Source organism: Hyposmocoma kahamanoa, unplaced genomic scaffold, assembly GCF_003589595.1.
Source record: "Hyposmocoma kahamanoa isolate Upper Pololo Valley unplaced genomic scaffold, ASM358959v1 86, whole genome shotgun sequence".
In the NCBI taxonomy this organism is placed as follows: Eukaryota; Metazoa; Arthropoda; class Insecta; order Lepidoptera; family Cosmopterigidae; genus Hyposmocoma; species Hyposmocoma kahamanoa.
Window position 1 is genome coordinate 16,850,888 of NW_020654289.1, and position 21,874 is coordinate 16,872,761.

General features: G+C 35.6%; 1 protein-coding gene across 1 annotated transcript in view; it reads right to left on the reverse strand.

Moving 5' to 3' along the window:
- Positions 1-19,968, reverse strand: part of LOC113234930 (actin-binding Rho-activating protein-like) — a 45,652-nt gene extending 25,684 nt beyond the window's left edge. The window contains exons 1-2 of the mRNA XM_026470451.1: positions 19,958-19,968; positions 17,429-17,606 (exon numbers count right to left, since the gene is read on the reverse strand). Coding sequence (XP_026326236.1) covers positions 17,429-17,606; positions 19,958-19,968 — 189 coding nt within the window. The remainder of the gene's footprint in view (positions 1-17,428; positions 17,607-19,957) is intronic.
- Between the last annotated feature and the right edge of the window lie 1,906 nt (positions 19,969-21,874).

Consider the following 21,874-nt stretch of genomic DNA (forward strand, 5'->3'; position numbering starts at 1 on the left):
AATCCTTCATTTTCAATATAAAACTGCAACTTATTTTAAAATCGGAACTTTCAGCCCCGCTCTCCGCTATTAATGCGTTGGTGATGATGATGTTTTTGATTATTATACTTATGTATTTATTTATTAATGTCATGTATTTTTGTGTTGTGGCGTTGGAATTGCAACCTTATTTGCACTTAACAGTTTTTATTATCCTTTTTCATGTCATTATACCTACAAACTGTCGTCTAATGAAAGCTTTTATTTGCTCCTCTATTTATTTTTATGTTTCATTTCGGCTTCTGCCGCGAGGACTACTTCTTTATCCTTTTAGTAAACATAAATATAGTTATTTACTAGGCTAGCGCCTAGCAAACAAAGTCCGATAGAACTTGCATCGCTTAGAGCGGTTACTCACAGCGATTTTAAGCAACGATGCAAACGTGCGCAGTAGTGACGCAGTCACTAATAGTCTACCTTTAAAGTGCTTTTCCACCAGCGAGGCGAGACGAGGCGAGAATTGAAATCTCGCCACATATTTCCTCCAAAAATTGTCATCGCGATCTCGCACGAGCACTCGTAAGCACTCGCAAGCTTACGCTAGGGTTATGGATAGTGAAGTGCTGTTCAATTCGTCTAGCGATAAACACGCGGCTAAAGTACCATATCCCGCGAATTCTTATTATTAAATATGTTAACGGAAGAAGAATCAGATGAAGATACTAGAAGAAGAAATAATCATGTTGTAATATAAGCTGTTCGTACCCTCTAAGATAAAATAAACAAATAAATAATAAATACAAATTAAAAGAAAATTTTTTCGAATTTTTTTTTTATATATAATCTTTCATTCCAGGGCAAATATTACGAACACATAAAAAAGTTTACAACTGGCACTGGTATGTTTACATTATATTGCAACTATATTGTGTATATATATTTTTGAAAACGATGCAATGTGTTAAAAGTGGTTACATAATTGTGATAAAATCACAATCCTAATCATGTACATTTTAATGTAATTATAAATTTATAATATGCATTGTATAAATATTTACGAAACTAATATGGATACATGGATGACTATATATTTTTCATTGACTATAGTTTGTTTATTTATCTCTGAAATAAAGTATACCTTTTTTAAAATGGAGTCGTGATTACAATTTTTTAAAAACAGCACAAGGTAAATTTTTTAAATATCTAATATTTACATAATTTTGAAAACGTGTGAACGTTTACATTTTAATGCACGCGACTGTATCCACAATCTCGCGGTTGACATTAATAGCCATCGCGAGCACGCGCGAGCGCGCGATATCGTACGAGACTCGAGAATCGTGAATCGTGTTTCCGTTGCAGAGTTAATAAAGAGTCTATGTAAGCAATACGGTTCAATGTTACATAAATAAATATTTCAAATCTCGTCTCGCCCATCCTCCTCAATCCCAACCATTTCCACCGAAGATGAGCAAGAAGAGAATTGATATTTTGCCACACAAGTTTTAAAAATCGTCTCACATCGTCTCGTCTCGCCTCGCTGGTGGAAATACGCCCTTACACACGGGCGCGATTTTAAGCAGCGATGCAAACGCGATGCAAACTGGGATTTATAGGCGATTGCATTGATGCAATCGCACGTTTGTACTGATGCAATTGCGCGTTTGTATCGATACAGTCGCGCGTTTGCATCGATGCAATCGCCTATAAATCGCAAGTGTAGCGATGCAATCGCGCGTTTCATGAACGCGAGTTAAGCTGCTAAAAGTCGCAGTGTATAACCACTCTTAGGTAAATGTTTACCATTTGAGATGAGAGTATGTACAAACGGGAGCTAATTTCATATAATAAATAAAAACAAACAAGTTTAAAAACGTAAGAAAGAAATAGAAGTGAATTTACTCAATCCAATTTTAAAATTCTAAATAGAATGTGACTATAAAAACGTAAAATTCACTTTCTAAGTATGTTCTAAGTATATTTTTTAGGATACCCAATATTATTATTCTAAGAAATGACGCTGAGTCAAATAGGAATTGACATCCTACTGCATAAACATCCAATAAAATAATTTGTAATTTCATTTTCATCTTACCATAAAGGGCATTCACTTTATCAAGAATGAATATGGAAACAAATACAAAAAGGAACAACAAACAAACAAACTGGAACAAAATGGAAATAAACGTATTTTATTGAAATAAATAAAAAAAAAACACTTTTTTCCACAACCTACATTTAATCAAGAGTGTAATTAACTTATCTACAGAAGGTGATGTGACCATTCACTGTTATCAGTGAAATGGTCACAGGGTGTTATTGGTTAGATTTTCCGATGACATAGCTATAGTTACAGAAAGCAGATACCAATTGGAAGCCTAAAATATGTATACAATTGAAAAAAAGATTCATCAAAACCTATATCTGGAATACCGCACTGTAGGGATACAAGACATGGACAATAACAATTAAAGACATAAAGAGGTTGGAGTCATTTGAAATGTGGTGCTGGAAGCGAATGGAAAAAATAAAATGGGGAGAAAAGAAAAAGTTTTGGAAAGGTTGGGAAGGAGGAAAGTCTTTTGAAAGTAATAGAGAGGATAAGGGAGAAAATGTTTCGAAATTTGTTGCGTAATGACGAATTTGTGATGTGATAATTGAGGGAAGGATGGACGGAAAAAGACAGAGAGGAAGACCAAGACCAATGGCGTATAGTGAACATAAAAAAAAGAAGAGCAAAGTGTACTGCAAAGTGGTCAAGGAACTGGACCGTGAACCGTGTGGAGTGGAGGAGGCTACACGGACAAGAGTCTGGCTCATAAATAAGACGGTGTAACTAACTTGGGGCTGGCAGCCATTTGCCCAACGTATTAACATAGCTATACAATGATGAAACGCAGCCAGCATCTCGGGCACCCAACCAAAGAGACCCAATTTTATTCATAAAATTAAGTCCTAACATTATCATTCATTAGGGAGTGCACGAAAGTAGCCCGTACCCGTACGACGTACCATTCTTACGTACTTTTACTACGCACTTTTCTGTACGACTGGCGCACCCTTGGCAAAATTAAATTAAATAAAAGCTTAATAAAAATGTGCTTAACATAAAAGAAAAGAAAAGAACTACCTTTAACTCTTCTTTTTAATAAGGATTCAGTACGTTTGTATATGATATGAATGCATTATTTGGAGTCGAGCATTCTTGTACGTCTCTGCCAATTTTTGTCTATTGAACTATAATTTTAGATACGCATTGTTTTTTACATATTGATGGCATAATACAGTTTACGACGATGGCGGTTGAAGTAGGCGTCCTGTATCCGACGATTCACCGCCACCTCATCAAAACAGAGATGACCTTAGAAAAATTCCAGTGTTTATTTTTGCGCACCGCTTCCGTTTCCATATTCGGAGCGGGATGCGCGAGCGCCGATGTTTATGTTGCTAATTACGCTCAAGTGAACGGTCGGGCATTAGTAAACTCAATCCAAATTTAAATCTTGGCCGTGTCGGGATGGCGCGACGCGGAATGTCGTGACGTCACCCGCCGTGAATTTTGGCTTGGCCTGTGGCTGGGATGCGCGGGAGTGGACCGCCCTTTGCTTTTTACGATAGAGTCATAAAGTCTTTGTCTTTATGAATATTTTTTTAAACAACTACTGTATTGTTGTGTAGAATATTATAAACTTACGCGTAAAGATTTTTTTACATTTTCTATTTTTATTTAACGCACGTCGTCAAAATTAGTTTCACGATATGTACTTAATACCCAAAATAAACGTTACGCTACACTATATTATTAATACCTCTCTTCATTCTTTTGTTATAATTTTGAATGAACCAACGGGCTTTTAAAAAGCCTGAAGTAATAAATAAATGGAAAATATACGACGACAGGAACTCAAAACAACGAAAAAATTGTAATCAAATTCGTTAATCACGTCACACAATACTGATGTGCATGACTGACCGCATCTGGCATCTCGAACAAGTTGTGTAAGATGGGCGCGGAAAATATTTAGAAAAGAATTGATCCCGACATTCCGCCATTCGTCCAAGAATGTCGGATAACGGGCGAGTTCGATGTAACACATCTGTCCGCTCTCTGATGTATCGTCTCCTGTTTACACTAACACTTGCGCAGAACACTCGGATACTTCAAATTAAGCATTAGTCATGAATCATCAGATTTAAAAATCAATCTTTTACGGCTCTACATAAAATTGTCGTTTTCCGAGTTTATACTCAATGTTGACGTTGTGTTGGTTTATAAAATATTTTCTTAGGAAAAGTGGTTTTGTCTTCGGAGAGAAGATTCTGAGGAAATTGCGTAAGGTTCGAATATATCGTTAGAGACAACCTGATAAACTATGGAAGAGAAATTAATAACACGCTAAAGTCTGTGATAGATTGGTTAGCCATTAATAATCTACATGTGAATTTGGAAAAAACAAACTACATTCAATTCACTCTAAGAGGTAGTACAGGAATCGACTTGAATATTAATTATTACGGCAAGATCTTACAAAAAGTAGAATCTGTTAAATTTTTAGGCGTACTAATAGACAGGAATTTAAACTTTATAAGTCATATTGACAACATCTGTAGCAAAATAAACAGTTTTAGTTACGTCTCCCGTAGATTTAGACAAGTCACTAGCATGAACATTTCTTTGATGGCTTACCATGGTTATGTTGCCTCGGTTCTTCGTTATGGACTGATCATCTGGGGTAATGGATCTTACATAAACCGAGCATTTATGGCCCAAAAGAAATGTTTACGAGCAATATGCGGCTCTAGTCAACGAGTATCGTGCAAAACACTGTTTGGGGATTTAAATATTTTGACTCTACCTAGTATGTACATATACGAAGTTTGCAAGTTTGTGAAGCAACATCCACATTTATTCAAAAAAGCTGTAGATATTAAACCACGTGCCAGAAGACTCCCAAACAGGCTTGTTGTAGAGAATGTACCAAGAACTGCACTTTTTAAAAAAAGTTCATACTACATGTGCTTAAAAATTTACAATAAACTACCAAACGACATAAAAAACCTGACATATATGAAAATGACATCTGAATTGTACAAATTGTTAATGATAAAAAAGTATTATAGTGTAAACGAATATTTAGAGCATTAATTTACGTGATATTCGACATTATGTTATAGCTATAGTAAAGTTAACCCTAAAGATTTGTAATTTTGAAATTGATTTTGACTTTTGTATATAAACATTTGCATGCTATTTTATTTTAGCGAAACATGTATTGTACCGGGACTATTTTATGTTACAACTTTTTTTAAAACCATGTTACAAGCAAATAAATGAATTTTGAATTTTTGACACCACGAAAGCTTATTTATCTTACGACGACTAGTGATGCGCCTTTATTCGTGCACCGAAACGATAGTCTTCGAGATGTTACACTCATATTATACTTCTTTACACACTTTTCAATACGAGTTGCCACAAATGTTACGTCGTAATCAGACCAAAAGAACACACCGAGTAAAATTGATGAATTGAATAAGAATAGTGAAATCAGTAAATTGTAGTTAACTGTGCAAAATATAAAACTTTGGTGCAAAGAATGATCTTTCTTTACGAGCGAATATGATATAATTTTGAAGGAAATGTTAAATAAAACTATTGAGGATATTAAAATTACACCAGGTTCTCTCTGTTACTCACATTTACTTTTTTTTTATTTTGAAGCGTACAGTCAAATAAAAACAGAGAAACTCACTTTTCGTTTTAATTCGTTCATTGCTATTTTTTATTCTTTATCCTGTGTCTTTTTATATTTTTACGTTTAGATGACTAAAGAATATAATTACAAATGAATAAGAGAAATAATAATGGAGAATGGCTGCAATCGACTCCAAGTGTGTCTACACATCTCATATTTGTCAGTAACTGTATGTTTCTCTGTTCGTCAAATATTTTTCCAAGTACAACAAATACCCAATATCGAATAACTTCATAGTGTTTACTTGCGATTTGCCTATTCGGCTCCTTTGATGTGCTTCGAGAAACCGACTAGCGCGTGGTAACGCGTGTTTGGTGTTTGCTGTATTTTTCGCAAAGGCAAACAACTTTGTGTGAATTGCCGCTATCTATTCATTATTTTAACTCCTTAATTGACTCCATGAGTAAACGGACATATTCGTCAGAGTTTGCATGTTTGTCTATACGTCAAATATTTTTTCAAGTACATCACACGGCCAATAGCTTATAAAAGAAGCCATGTAAAGTGCCGCCGTTATATATTGATTATTTTCGTTCTATTGGCTCCAAGTTTAAATTAAAATAACATTTGAGCAACCAATGAAATGGACACACCATATCTCTAATGTAAAAAGGAAATACAAATGTGTCAGGTTAAACATCAATTACCCGATTTTTCCAAAAAAAACGCAAAAAGTTGAGTAACTTTTGAAGGAAAATTTTCGAACCACAATATCGTGAAATCGATTGGAAATGCTCAACATACCACTAAAATTCGATTCTATCATCACTTCCGGGCCACTCTATACAACATTGATTTTATTGAATATTATAATGTTTTGCTATTTATTTATTTTTTGTAAAATTATTCCACTAGTTTTTCATAATTATTAATACAAAGATCGGACACAAAATTCCTTCGATCGGACAGCAATGGGACCTGGGTCGGCTGACTCGGTCTGTAGTCCTCTGTTCGCCTCGATCTGTTGCCTAGATTGGCATAATGACGCATGTCACGCAGGTCGAGTCATGTCAGATCGAAGACATTTTTGTTTGTGTTTGATTTTTGTATTAAGAGTCCATGCAACCTCAAATGGCTTTGGTTGATTCCGCATTACAGTGAAAGTGTTGAATTAAATACCTTGAAAAAAATATATAGTAAAATTGAGGAACATTTCCACGATAGAAAAAAAACACAAACTTACCTTACCTGTACAAGAAAACCGATGTATTCAATAAGTACTTTACATATACCAATGACTTTCTTTTCATATCACTTAAACTAAATAGAACACGTATACGATATATATACGATATGCATTTTTTAAATTACTTTAATATAAGCCATAGAAGTACTACTGCCTGCCACCTTACCTATTTCTGCCGGTAGTAATTTGAGCATTACTGCGTTCCGGTTTTGAAGGGTAATAAAGGTGCTGGTGAAATCACAGGTACGTGGAACTTCCCAACTTATGTCTCAGGGTGATGAACGCAGAGGCAGTGCCCCAAAGATCTTTGCGATTTAAAGCTCTGAGTGGCACTGCAATTGATATGGATAGGCGAGTCGCTTACCAACCGGCACACGACTTGATCGTCCCGTTGCTTGGTATTGTATAAAAAACACGACCAGTTCCATCGTTTACAAGTAACATTAGGATGCACTGCATATGAGGTTCTAAGTTTCCGTACGGTGTATCATTAATAATTGTAATACAACAATCGAGTTAGAACGGATAAAATTCCTGTTCTAAAAACACGTAAATGTTTTTACAGCAGTCAATGTTATTTTAAAACCGTCAAGCCGAGGTCTTGTGACATAAGTGGAAATGAAAATAACAGAAAATACACTGACAATAGAACGTCTCACTGAGACAAGTAATTAGTCAGGTGTGGTTTTTATTTTGGCAACACACACGTTTTACGTATCTACCTTGTCACTGTTTTTATATTCATACTGTTTTTATCATTTGGAATTATATTTTTAACTCTTAGTCTTAATATCTATTTCAATTGCTAAACAAACTTATCCAATTATCCGTACTCACGAAGGCAGAAAATAAATGTTATTTCTATAAAATGCAATTTTAGATATTTCTGAATCTTTTTCCTGTTTAATTCTTTCCTACTATTTTTGCTGTTTTCAGGTTTCTTAGCGTGTATACTTTTAATTGCAAATATGACTCAATTATTTTCAATAAATTTAGAAAGGCTTTAGAATTTGTAATAAACTTTCGCCGTTTTCGCGAATTTGTAATAAAATTTTGCTAATTTTATGAACTTATTAATTTTCTTCTAAGAATAACAAAAAAAATTGAGACAAAACCATATTTCATGGTTGTTCATCATCTGAAATATAAATAGTGTAGAGATTACTATCAAAGTCTCCATTGCACAAGGCTAGCTATTCCGATATTATTAGAAATACTAGAAAAAAAACGAAAATTTTGCTTACTAGTTAACTGAATTAATTTTATTAGGTGGTAAGCGACACGCCTATCCATAACTGGCAGGCACAGTAATGTGTACATTACGGCTTGGCGGTAGAAATAGGTATATAAATAAATATACACACAGGGTGTACAAAGCCAGCTACCCTAATCGTAGTCGTTACAGGAAAACGGTTCTAGAAGACCATCCATGAATTTTGAAGATATTTGATTGGCTTCCGCAGATTTTGAAAAAATGGTACAGTCAGCAAGATAAAAGGCAATTTTTACAAAACTTTGTTTTATGCCATGCGATCCGGTCTCCGGTAAGGATCAATAGTCTCCTTGGGACCAAGTCAGGTAAGAGTAGTATATATATATATATATATATACAGGGTGTAACAGCAAGGTGTAGTCATATTTGAAGGTCGGATTCAGTTAATGGTATGAAACTAGTTAGCAAAGTTGTTTTAGTACACACTACGTTATTTATGGAAATTTCGCCATGAACAGTTTCGATCAGCTGATGTCATTTAACGAAAATAAATAGTCAAATCACATCTCTATTGAGTATCATAATACAACCAAATTACGTAACTTGAAAAAATTGTGAAATTCAGGCATGTTATTGTAAATGATAAAGTACTAAATCCATATTCTTATTGCTATGTTATAATTTACTAAATTTCTTATTATTTTATTCATGTAATATGCGTGTGAACATTTAATGAAAAATAAATATTATCGATTACTTTGCCAAAATACACTACTTTATAAAAAAACTATTATTTAAAACTTAGTACATAATAACGTAATATGGTTTCGTTAACTTCATATCTTCAATCATACAAAATACACAAATTTCCATTTAATATCCATTAATAAAACTAATGTCCTCTAAAAAACACATATTTAAAGTTATCTCTGTTTCTTTTTACCATATCATATGTAATAATACGCATTCATCTATTGTATTTTAATGAATGAAATTTGTCTCTTTCTATCCGGCGGCTAGCGAATCAGCCGGTATGTTTCTTCTAATGCATGACGCAATATGACGCAATTATCCGACTAATACTTCGCACCCTTACAATGAAAGCGACTCAAATCAAAAAATTAAAAAATGAGTTTATACCGTAAAACCATCTTAAAAAAATATTTTGTTACATTAGTCACACTGTGGTGAAGATGAAATTGTGCAATTAAAGCTCGAATAGCACTGATTCATAAAGGTCCCTTTCATTTTGTTCTTTCAGTTTAAAAATTCTACTCCCGCGTCGAAATATTAACGCCGCATTTATTGTTGAATCTGCATTTGCAAAGACAACACGCTGCCACTGACGGATTAGCATTTGAGCCATTTTCGTTCCGAAAATCATATTCAAAAATCACTAGTAGCAGTAGAGCTCCTTGTGAGTTCGTCCAGGGTAGTACTGCCACTTTACTGTGTTACAGTTTTGAAGGGTAAGGGTGCTGGTGAAATTACAGGCACATGGGACTTGTCAACTATGTCTCAGAGAGATGGACGCCGTAGCAGTAGCCTTCGAGCGGCAGTGCTACTGTTATGGACAGGCGTGACGCTTTCCACCGGGTACACGACTTGTTCGACCCGTCGCTTAATATTTAAAAAAAATATATTTTTTTAGTAACTTACTTTTTAAAGGGACTTACTTTTTTGTTTCGTGGACTTTCTTCTTTTTTAATGGTGAAACAGGGACCACAAAACAATATCAAGGGTTATGACATCTTGCTTAGCTGATGAACATTAAAAAGACTTAATTCTTAATACGTTAAATGATAACAAAAAAATCGTTAAAAAAAAGACCTATTGGCGACTAGTTTTTGTAAATTATGTTTTTAAATTGTTGAACATTAAAATGATCAGAAACAATTTTCAGTTGTAAAGTTCCATTTTTCCTCATTATTTTCAAAGACTAATAAGGCCATCACCTTTAGTACTTCAAGAGTAATAAATAAAATAATATGAAAATGTCACAACTTGAAATCTTATTTTCTTTTTTATTCCCAAAAAGTTGAAATTTTGTATTGGGACACTTTCATCGTAAAGGTGCAACCTGAAGGTCGGCAAACGTCAAGAAATTAGTTTTGATCGTTGACCACGAATTAATTATTGTAATTTTCATCACTTGCTTGGAAATGAAAATATCGTGAGAAAACTTGGATTTCGGAGATAATTGCCGAAATCTTCAAAGATGCGAGAATGTCAAGTCTCCAACCAGTACTTACTATGCAAGTGTAGTGGACTAAACCTTGTGCAAAAAATAGTACTTTACTAACTTACATACGTCTATTGCTGTGCACACGTTTCTAACAACAGGCTTACGCTTAATTTGACTTATCTACACACGACAACTTTCTGTGTATGGGTTTATTACATGGTGAAATTGAAATAATTAATATCCGTTGAACCTATTAAGGTTCTTACTTCCTAATAATATCTACTCATCTAAAGAAATATTTTAGAATAGTTTAAATTAGCAATAGTGTAAAACCATAAAAAATCTTACCTAAATAAACAAAGTATCAAGATTAGTCGCCTTGCGTACACGATACGTAATCGTAGCGAAGTCGCAAGCCTTTGGCGGCAACTTTAGCGGCAAAAATATCACCTTTGATTTTCGCCGCCAGCATTTGATTTTATACATCGTGAAGTGGAGTAGTGGTTAATGTTAGACTCGTTTCGGAGGTCGTGGATTCGATTCTCATTGTTGACTGGCTCTATGGGGTAGTTGTTAGAGTGTTAGGTTTTCTTTTCGGATGTCGTAGATTTGATTCCCATAGTCGACTGCCTCCATAGTCTAGTGGTTAGAGCGTTAGGCTTTCTTTTCGGAAGTCGTGGATTTGATTCCCATAGTCGACTGCCTCTATGGTGTAGTGGTTAGAGTGTTAGGCTTTCGTTTCGGCGGTTGTGGATTTGATTCCCATAGTCGACTGCCTCCATGGTGTAGTGGTTAGTGTTAGGCTTTGTTTTCGGAGGTCGTGGATTTGATTCCTATAGTCGACTGCGTCCATGGTGTAGTGGTTAGAGTGTTAGGCTTTCGTTTCGGAGGTCGTGGATTTGATTCCTATAGTCGACTGCCTCCATGGTGTATTGGTTAGTGTTTTAGGCTTTCGTTTCGGACGTCGTGGGTTTCCGATGGGTGACTGCCTCCTTAGTGCAGTATATCCGTATTCACCCAGTCAGTTCTTGCGTTGTGTGGAAGTGGTACGGGTGATGGTCAGAGCTTGTTTACAAACAAAGGCGTATGCAGTGCAACGTTGAAGGTCGTAGATACGTAGGATATAGGTATTCGTGTAATGTGTATGTAATGATGTAATTTGTATCATGAGAAGGGTCTTATTTTAAAAGGATGGTAATAATTTTAATTTCACCCTGTAGGTACATTATGAAAACGTTACCCTGTATTCCAAAATTTGCGTTTCAGTCGGCGTCCTTTGATGTGCCGCCGCTGAGGCAGAGGCGCTATTTTTTAATTTTTTGTAACAGTTTGTAATTGCCGTTTGCGTTGTGAGGACTAAATAGGTGTCATCGTTTTGTTTGTGTCTCGTTTTTGTGTTTATTTAAACTATGTCACGCTTAAGCAATAGTGATTACTATGAGATGATGTTGTGCGTAGGCGCAGCCGATGGGAGCTTGCGCCAGCCTCGCCAAATTTATTGGGCAAAGTTATTGATGGCGTCCCAGAAAATCGACGTCGACTATTTCCTACTCTGGAATGCTTCAGGAAGATGGTTATGAGACTTCATAATAGTGGATCGTTCCGTGGTTCCAGTTCTGAAGGCCGGCCGAGTTCACGAGACCCAGAATTCGAGGCAGATGTTTTGGAACATTTTCTCGGCAATCCAAAGACAAGTACTCGTCGTGCTGCGGCAGCCTTTGGTGGTGTGAACCATATGAGTGTGTGGCGTGTGCTACGGGATGATAGCCAGCACCCAAACGATTTTCAAAGAACGCATGAGCTGTTACAAGCGGACAATGATCTACGTTTGGCATTTTGCCGCTGGTACCGCGATCAGTTTGGGAGGTCTACCGACTTCGCTTCGTCGGTACTGTGGACAGACGAGGCGTCATTTACGCGTGCGGGCATTATCAATATGCATAATGAACATTTTTGGACTCATTTGAATCCCCGCGTATCAAGGGAATCAAATTTTCAACACCAGTGGCGGATTAACGTGTGGGCTGGTATAATAGGTTGTGCCGTCATCGGTCCAGTGTTTTTGCCGGCAAGTCTGAATGGGGCCAATTATTTAAGATTCCTAACAGAAGACTTGGATGACGTTCTGATGGCCCTGCCAGTGGCACAATACGTGAGACTCGTGATGGAACACAGGATGACTTTCCAGCACGATGGAGCACCTTTTGCTCGAAATGTACGTTCCCATCTGAACGACCGTTTCCCGCAGTGGATTGGGCGGGGAGGTCCTGTACCCTGGCCAGCGCGGCCCCAGACTTGACACCGCTCGATTTTTTTTATGGGGTCATATAAAAATATTGTTTATGCGGAGTCCTGTGAAAGCGCAGAAGAAATGAGGCAGAGGATCGAAATGGCGTTTAGTCAAATCACTCGGCAGATGCTTCAAAGAGTAGAGCAGTCTCTGTACCGACGCACGGAAATATGCATATTGCATGGAGGTCGGCATTTTGAACCTTACCTGTAAATGTGTGAAATGTGCCAGCAGTGCGTGCAGTGATTGTACTTATTATTCAAAATTATCGTAAACAAGTCAATCTTTCGTACATTGTACAACAGTGAATTACAATTCGTAGGAAATTCATTAAAACGTGTATGAATTGAACAGTAGGTAAGTAGGTACCAATTAAAAAAGTATCCACTATTGTAAAATTGTCGTAAATAAATGTATTGATACAAAATTATGTAGAATGTGTATACGATGAAGGCGTGCGTAACTACGGGCTTAATAAGTAAATAAATATCCTTTAAATTGTATGTAAATAAGTACGTACGCGTACCTAGGTATGGCATAAAATAATATTGTTAGAAATAATTCGATTTTTCTAGGTATTTAAAGATTTTGTTACTTAATATTAACGTATTATCAACATATTCAAATCATGTTTTTACAATGGCATTTCAATTGTAGTCAGCTGTTCTTTCTCCCCGCTTGCGGCCGCCCAGGTTTCATGAATGAATTTGTGAAGTCGTAGTAACGTAACTAGCAATAGAGTTGTGACGCAGTGGTTGTTTCGGACAATCACTATTTATACAAACATAATTAAACTTATATCAACATTAAAAGTTACTTATTTTTATTTGATATTTTGCACAGAGGGTCTAGATCAAGTATAGGTTTGGCTCCTTTAATATGACTACACCTTGCGGTTACACCCATATATACACTCTCATAATATATAATATAATATATAATATAATCTCATATATACGCATTGATAACGAAATGGGTACGTTCAAACTTAGACAACGTTCGTACTTTAGGTAAATTAAGTACCTAATTGCAATCACTCCTTATTAGAAAAGAATTTTGAAAAAATGTCGAACAGTGGTGCTTGTAGGGCATTGGCGCCACCATCTTTCGTGAGTTATCCCTTCATTTTTTATCTGAGTTTCACAGAAATTATTTGTTTAAAATTCATATTTAGAAAGTCTATTCCAATCACATATTTCTGAGAAACTTAATTTTATTTTAGAATATTCATTTTTTGTATAAACATTATTATATTTTCCTTGAATGCCTTACACGTGCTTTATAGACTAATTAAATTATAAGGGTTCTTCCATTGACTTACAAATAAATGGACGACGGGTCTAATACAAAAACCACGAAAAAAATGTCCCAAGTCAACCTATTCGAAATTTAAATTGTAATGGCATCGCAGTATCGCGCTGTCAGTAGAACAAATGAAGACTGTCGCGCTCTGTATACGATTTTAGCGCCTTACAAGTGCGGACACTTTTTAGCGCGGACCCGACGTCCATATAATTGTAAGTCAATGGGTTCTTCGCTTTATCGCATAAGACAGGGCCAGCTCGTATCGGAGGCCAAAACACTTCGTGACGGAATGACCAAGTCGTGCGCCTGGTGGTAAGCATAGTAGTTGCAGTACCACTCAGAACTTTGTATACAAAGATCTGAAGGGCACTGGCACTACGCCCGTCATCCTGAGACACAAGTTGACAAGTCCCAGGTCCCTGTAATATCACTACACTGCTTGGCGATAGAAATAATTAAGGTAGCAAGTATTTCCCTGAACGAACTCTTTCAGCAAAATTTTGTTCATAAATAATATAATAATAATAATAAATTATTATCCTAAATAATATCTACAGACATACGAAGGCGATAAACATAATTCATTCTCTATGATGTGTGCTTTTCGCAAATCCCACAATCAGTCTCGTATCTTAGTTTTGAATTCGATCTAGTTTGAGAATCCACTTCTGATGACAGCTATGTGTACTCGTCTTAAATGGTTTGAGTGTACAACTCATCTTGAACTTACTATTTGTAGTAGGTAGTGGTACTTTTCCCTTGTCTCATTAATTACTCCACCTAGACGATTTATCTAACCTTAATCTTAACCCATTAGCGCCCGCCGTGTCCAATCGACGACACTAGTTTAAGTACCTGTAATTTTTTTATATTACTATTAATACTCATTACAAAAGTGTATGTGTGAAGTAAAATAGTAAAACTTGATTTTATTACTAAAAAAAATATTTAGAATTAAAAAAAAAATTCTACTGTTCCTTTTGCGGGTTTAATCTACGCACACGTGAAACTTAAAAGTTAGTTCCTTTTCCTGTATGTTATTACCAACAATTTATTTATTTCCTTACATAAATTGTTGAAATATATTCGTATACTATAAAATAAAAATTATATAATGGAGCTAAATACTGTTTTCACAACTTGAGACAGTGGTATATAAGAAATCTCAATGTATAAGAAGCATCCAATTTAGGGCACAGCCCTATTCTAAATGTCGAACAAGTATCCGATTTATGCCGTAGGCTTTCCTTCGCCGAAAAGGACATGACAAATTTCAAATTAAATTTCGCACATAATTTCCAAAAAATCCAGAGTTCCTCCATATTTTCAGAAAATACTCGTAGATTTCTCCAAAAACTAAAAAATATTTTGCGCAAACACAACATTAACGAAATCGATCGCAATTTGTTTCTTTTTTTTAATAAATCATATCTTTTGGACCTAAATTAGAAAAAGGAGTGAAAGATAAATTCAAGGCATGGCAATTGGACAGGCAGCGTCACACTGTTAATTAGATCCTGTCAACCCGCTGCCAAGCTTGACAATTTTATTATGGATAAGCCCTTTACTCTGAGAAGATTCATTTCCTTCTACATGTGACATAAGATAATATGAAACAGAATTATTGTGTACCAAGAACGGTGCTATTGTAAACTGGATAACTATAACAGTTGCTGTTATTTTTAGACTGTTGCTATGATTTCGTAGCAACTCGCTATAATAATAATAAGAGCACATTGAATGTAAACAGTAGACAATAAATAAAGTAACTATTGCCTACTTGCAGTGGTGAAAGTTCATCTATCTGGATGAGAGATGCTTCTATGTCCTGCACCGCTTCTCATCGTGTTCATCAATGCTCGACTAGTATCATCAGGTGAGTGGATCTCTACTGCCTTTTAAATTCGTTTTGGATCCACCTACCGTGCTAGCCATTCGTATTCTTCGAATAGTGGCTATTTACCTTTGGCTATTTACACGCCCTACCTATAGTCTCTGAATACTGTATTGTGTGTTATTGGTCATTTTGGATTAAACTTGTACATATTTCATTAACGTTTGTTTTTCGGCTATTTGCATAAATATTTCGATCTATCACCATAGCATAATAAAACAAGTAATCCAACTCCAACCTGTTCGGCACGAACGCACATCCTTCGGTGGGTAAGATAGTTAGATTATTATTTTAGTTGTACTTGTTTACGCTTGCTAAACATAATTTGAATAAATAACGTCTTCGTCACAGTAGTCTCGTACTATATTTAAGTAACATTCGTGAGATGCAGAACTTACATATTGATATTTTTATACTAGCATCGCGTATTTATTAGTATTTCAATTATGAAAGTATGATCATAAAGTTGAAATAAAATGCAAGTTTGTATATACATAACGATGCATTTATAAACCATTAAATTGTTTAATTACAAAAAAATATTTTCAATATTTTAAACACCGAGTGCACGCTTCAATTCTATTTTCAATGAATGGCGCGTGTGACCCGCAATGTGCAATTTGAGTGCACCGCGATATTATGCGAATGTGTGTGTCCGATCACTTCTTGTCTTATTATACTATGTAATCAGCCTGTCTTCCTGATGTAGCTTATCTATGTCGGGGCGTAGAGTCATTAGTTTAACAAGAAACATTTAAGAAGATCGATATCTTTCGTTACAGTGATGGATCACTTTCATCAGATAACGGTTTAGATTCTTATAATACAAAGATCGACCACTCAGAAAAAATTCCTTCGATCCAGGCGGATTCGAACCGACGTCTTCTAGCATACCGTGCCAGACGCTATACCAACAAAGCCACCGAACGAATCAGCGGACCTCACGAATTTTTCTATGTGCTTGTTGTCGTGTCTTTGTATTTGGTTTTTCAACGACTTTTTTGTCGTTTTAGTTTCTATTTATATGTTTCATACGATTTTCGGCACAGAAATAAATGTTAATAGAACGGCGGCGAATGAACCGTGTTATCATGGGGAATGTATAATTAGTGAAGTAACATGAAATAATATCGATAAATCCATAGTTATTTTTATCGCATCATTACTCGTGCCATTCCGAGTTCCTGTGTTACGTTACGCCTGAGAGTAGATGTCAACTTTAATGGGTGCTCGCAACGTACAGCGTTGAGCACAGAATGCATTTTGTGTAGGACGCCATGAAATTTAAGTTTAGCTATGTTGCGAAAAAAATTAAAGTTCTTTTTATGTTTTTTTTAACAAAATGTGATTTAAGTTATTGAAAATATTTATTTTTATTTGCATGGAATTTGCTTCAAATATACTGTAGCAAAAATCGACGCGTACATAATTATTGCAGATTATACCACTCGTGTCCAAGAGTGCGTGCTCGATTTTTGGTCTGTTTTTCGAGATTTGTTGATTCACGTCGTTAATGTGAATATTTGTAATATATGATACATATGTGATACCTTGTAATTATATAATATATTATTTATGAAAGTTCGTGAATGAGACAAACAATTATGTATTTAAACTTACCGTAAACAGCTCTCCAAAAGATATAACTTTAGTTGCGTCAGCAAGTTCTGGAGGTAGCAAACCCTTACACGGCGTCTTCCCATACTCATTAATGATTTCACACAGCTCTTTCATTTCTGTGCAAACTCTTGCCTGGGCCTCAGCTCCACGGAGTTCTGTCATTGATCCGGGGACTGGTCTAAAACATAAACAAGGATTGTTTTTAATAAGTTACATGTAACTACAATTGCAAGCATTTAAACACAATTGTCCCCTTTTTATGATACCAAGTAACGGGATGAATGCGACTTGGCGTGCGCCTGGTGGTAAGCGACAAGCCTGTCCAACAGTTGAAATGTCACTCAAAGGTTTATCGCAAAGGTCTGAGAGGCACTGCCACTGCGCCCGTCACCCTGAGAGGTAAATTGACTAGTCCCAAGTGCCTACAATATCCATACACCAAACAAACCGGCGTTTCGGGCCCTTTACAAGTCCCAGTCAACCGTGATCATGGGACAAATACACGCGATTTAAATACAGAAAAATAGTTTCATTTCCTATGTGTAACAATCGCGAAAACCTAAGAACTCAATAAAAAAATGTGCTCTATAAAATATTAACAGCAAATATTCGCCAGACGGTTGTTATTTTTACAGTCGACTATGTTATTTATCGCTATTTTATTGTGGTCCTTAAATGCATGTAAAATAAAGATACCATTTTATTTGTTACTCATGTGCGAATTTGTTTTGTTAAGGTACAGACAAGAGCACATCAAGCTTGCCACTTTGTACTTTGGACCGTTCTTGTCGTAAGCGGCATAAAGTTGGATTTAAGTCTTAAGTATAAAGCTTGACGTGCTCTTGACCCTGTACCTATTTTCAACTACATTTAACATAATAAAATATCTTTTGAAAGACAAGAGAGTTTAGTCGATTGTAACGCATTTTTCTTTGAATTTTTCTTATTGTATTTGTTTGAACTTTGAATCTACAATAATAAAAAACTAGTCGAACACTTTCACAAAAATTAGATAAATATTGCTGACGTTAGATTTAAAAAAATTGGATCTTAACGTCAATAGCTAGTTGCTATTGAAGTTAGCATGCAAGCAAAAGGACGGAGAAAGGGACCGTCAAATAATCTGCATGAAACGTGACCGTGCTTACACCCATCTACTGATCCAGAATCTCCAAGTTCGACGTTCATACTATTATTTGCGGTCACAAATAATTTTCATAACGTAAAGGCGGTGCTGGAGGCGCGGATTCAAACGTATCATAATATTTGCGTTATGTCTTTTTTGCGCATCGAGTACATAACCAGAAATAGAGGCGAAATGTCATTTAATTTATTTGAAAACTATTTCGTCAAATCATTACGGTATCAACTGCGCTCCGACTGGCCAGCCCGAATTTGAAACAATTTCGGGTGTCGTCAATTGTTCCACTTCAAATCGACTTGTTTAACTTGAGCTTTAAAATAACATGTTTAATATTTTATTACAGATGAAATGTGATTCCGTTTGTTTTGTAATTAGATGTTTTGCTGATTTTCTCACATCACTGAATGCAACAGCCCCCATTGTTAGAGGTTCTGTCTTTATTCCAATAAATACAGGATATTTTTGGAATATACGGAAACGTACACACAAGTCAGTTGTTGGCGCTGTATTATTTCAGTTTTTTAATTTGTGATTTCAGCGCAAATGAGAGTTGATATTTAAAAGTGATATAAAGCCCATTTGCCTAATGAGTTGCCAGGGGTGGATGGCTCTTAATTCGTCTCTATTTTTGGTTATACACTCGGTGTTTATGCGCCACTGTGGTTGATGCGGCTTTGGCATAGCACGAATTGGGATTTTGGGAAGGTTCGGGAAAAGGAATTGCGAACTCTATAACCTGAGAAATAAAGGTCATTACCAAATATCATGATGAAATAATAACGCACACACTCATAATCCCGCACTGGGGAAACCCTGTACCGCGGGTGCCATGGACACACACATAGTTTGACAACCACTAATTGCACCCAAACTCACGAAAGAAACAAATGTAGTTCTTAAAAATATTTCTTCCGCCCCGGGAATCGAACCCGGGACCTCTGCGTTGCAGTCCAGCATAGTCTGTTCGGCCAGTGAGGCAGTTAACATATCATTATCAATATAAATAAAAACAATATTATCAAACTGTTGTCAGGTCAGGTAAGTATCTTATAATAGAGGACAAGACGATATCGTCGTAATTATATAATTACGAGATGCAAAATGTGTACAGGCCATCTAGAAAATTTCCTTCAATGTTAAAAAAAGTTATCTTGTTTAAGCCTACTGTCACTATCAGTTCAGTACAGTTCAGTTCAGTTCAGTTTAGTTCAGTCCAGATGAGTTCAGTTCAGTTCAGTTCAGTTCCATTCAATTCAATTCAATATGTTTATTTGCATACCACAATAATGTACAATGTGTTATATAGTACAAAGATCACATTATGGACCCTGTCGGGCACAACAAAGTAGAGAGGAAGAGAGTAAGTCGGCCGTTTTCGTATTTACCTTATTACCATGGACTTACTCCTTTATTTCAAGCCATCGAGTATATAACCAGAAATAGAGACGAAATGTAATTTAATTTGTTTGGAAACTATTCTGACAAATCATTACGGTGACAACTGCGCTCCGATTGGCCAGTCCGAATTTGAAAAAATTAACGTATTTACTCAATAATCAATATTTTATTGCAAAACCTTAATGTATATAATGAGATTTTAGTAACACAGAAAATACCAATATTATGGACCCCGTCGGGCACGCAATACAAAGGAAAGGAGAGAAGAGCAGATAAGCATAAAATAAAATTTAAAAAAAAATGTTTTTAACATAAAATTTACGTTTTCTAATTTTGGATGGTAAAGAGGTTTGGGGCGTCTGTACTATTACCCCATAAAATGATCCCATAACTCAGCCAAGAGTGCGTGTAGGCTTAGTATGTGACTATTGCCGTTTCTATGCTGGTTGTCTTTTTGATTTCGCGTAGTGCGTAAGAAAAATGAAATAGTTTTGATTTTATTTTTTGGATGTGTACGTTCCAATTCAAGTGTGTGTTTATAATAATACCTAGTAAAGTAAATTCTTTCACACATTCTGTTTGTGCTATTGTATTTGAAATTGAGCTGTAAAGAAGATTTTTGACGAGAGTGAAAAGTCATAAATTTAGTTTTAGAAAAATTAAGTTTAAGGTTATGGTCATTCAATCAGTCTGAAGTTTTAGTAAGAAGTGTGTTTAGTTTTTAGTTAATATATATATTGTTCTGACATGAAGTTAACAATTTTTGTTTTTCTTCTGTCAGCCAAGACTCAGAAATACATATAGCCTGGTATATAGGATTTTCTTGCAAAAATGTTTCCAATATATGTTGCTTCATATACTCTGAATAATTTGGTATAAGATTTTAAATTGTTGTTCTGTAGTTCCGAAAGGAATCATTATCGTTTTCAACATTATCAGGTTGGTTTTTTTTTTGGGTATTGTCTCTTCTTCGAGTTTATTTCTTAGCAAATTTATAGTATCATTTGTGAGGCTATTGTCATTTACATTAACTCTGCTTCCTTCGATGAACAATTGATTATATATCTTATCACCGCGTGTAACCCATTTCTTCGTGACAAGAGCATTTCTTCTCGCATGGCTTTCCTTTTCTTTTGCGATAAACTGTCCAAGAATTCGCATATTGATAATCCAGTTCGATGAAAGTAGCTACTATTTTCAATTAAATATCTTACCATCCTCTTGCTTATCAATTCAATCACAAGTGGTCTGTTCCCCATTCTTTGGTATCGGCCTATTCTGTATGTTTCTTCTATGTACCCGTTTAAGTCTATATGTAACAAATCTTGGAATACTCTTTGTATCCTATCGTATAGGTCGCATTCTGATTCTCTATAGTATTCTTCTAAGCCATATAATACCAATTTCTTACGTTCGGTTTCAGTTTTTTTTGTTTTCGCTGATGGGTATAGTTCTTGTTTCTATATTTTTAATTTCCTTATTTAACAGATCGTTTTCTTTTTGGAGTATATTTATTTTCGTATAAGTTGTTGTATTTTCCGTATTCTAATCTCGTTTTGCTCAGTTAAATCATCTGTATCTTGTTTAATTTCCCCTCTTAATACCTTCATTGCTTCCTGTATCTCCGTCTGTATTGTGATCCGTAGCTGAATTATAATATTCTTATTATTTTCGTGGAGTCTTTGTACTATCATTTCACGTATACTTTGCAAGAACAATTTAGTTTGGTTGGCAAATATAAGAGAATTGGTATCAGGACAAATGGCGTCGCCTAGAATCCATTCTAGGCGTCTAGAACGCGTCACCTATGTCTCCAGAACTCAGCGTATATTGGTGCTGTTGGGGAGCCACACATTTCCTAAGTATTACATTATCTATTTCCTGCGGTTTGAACTGATATTCAG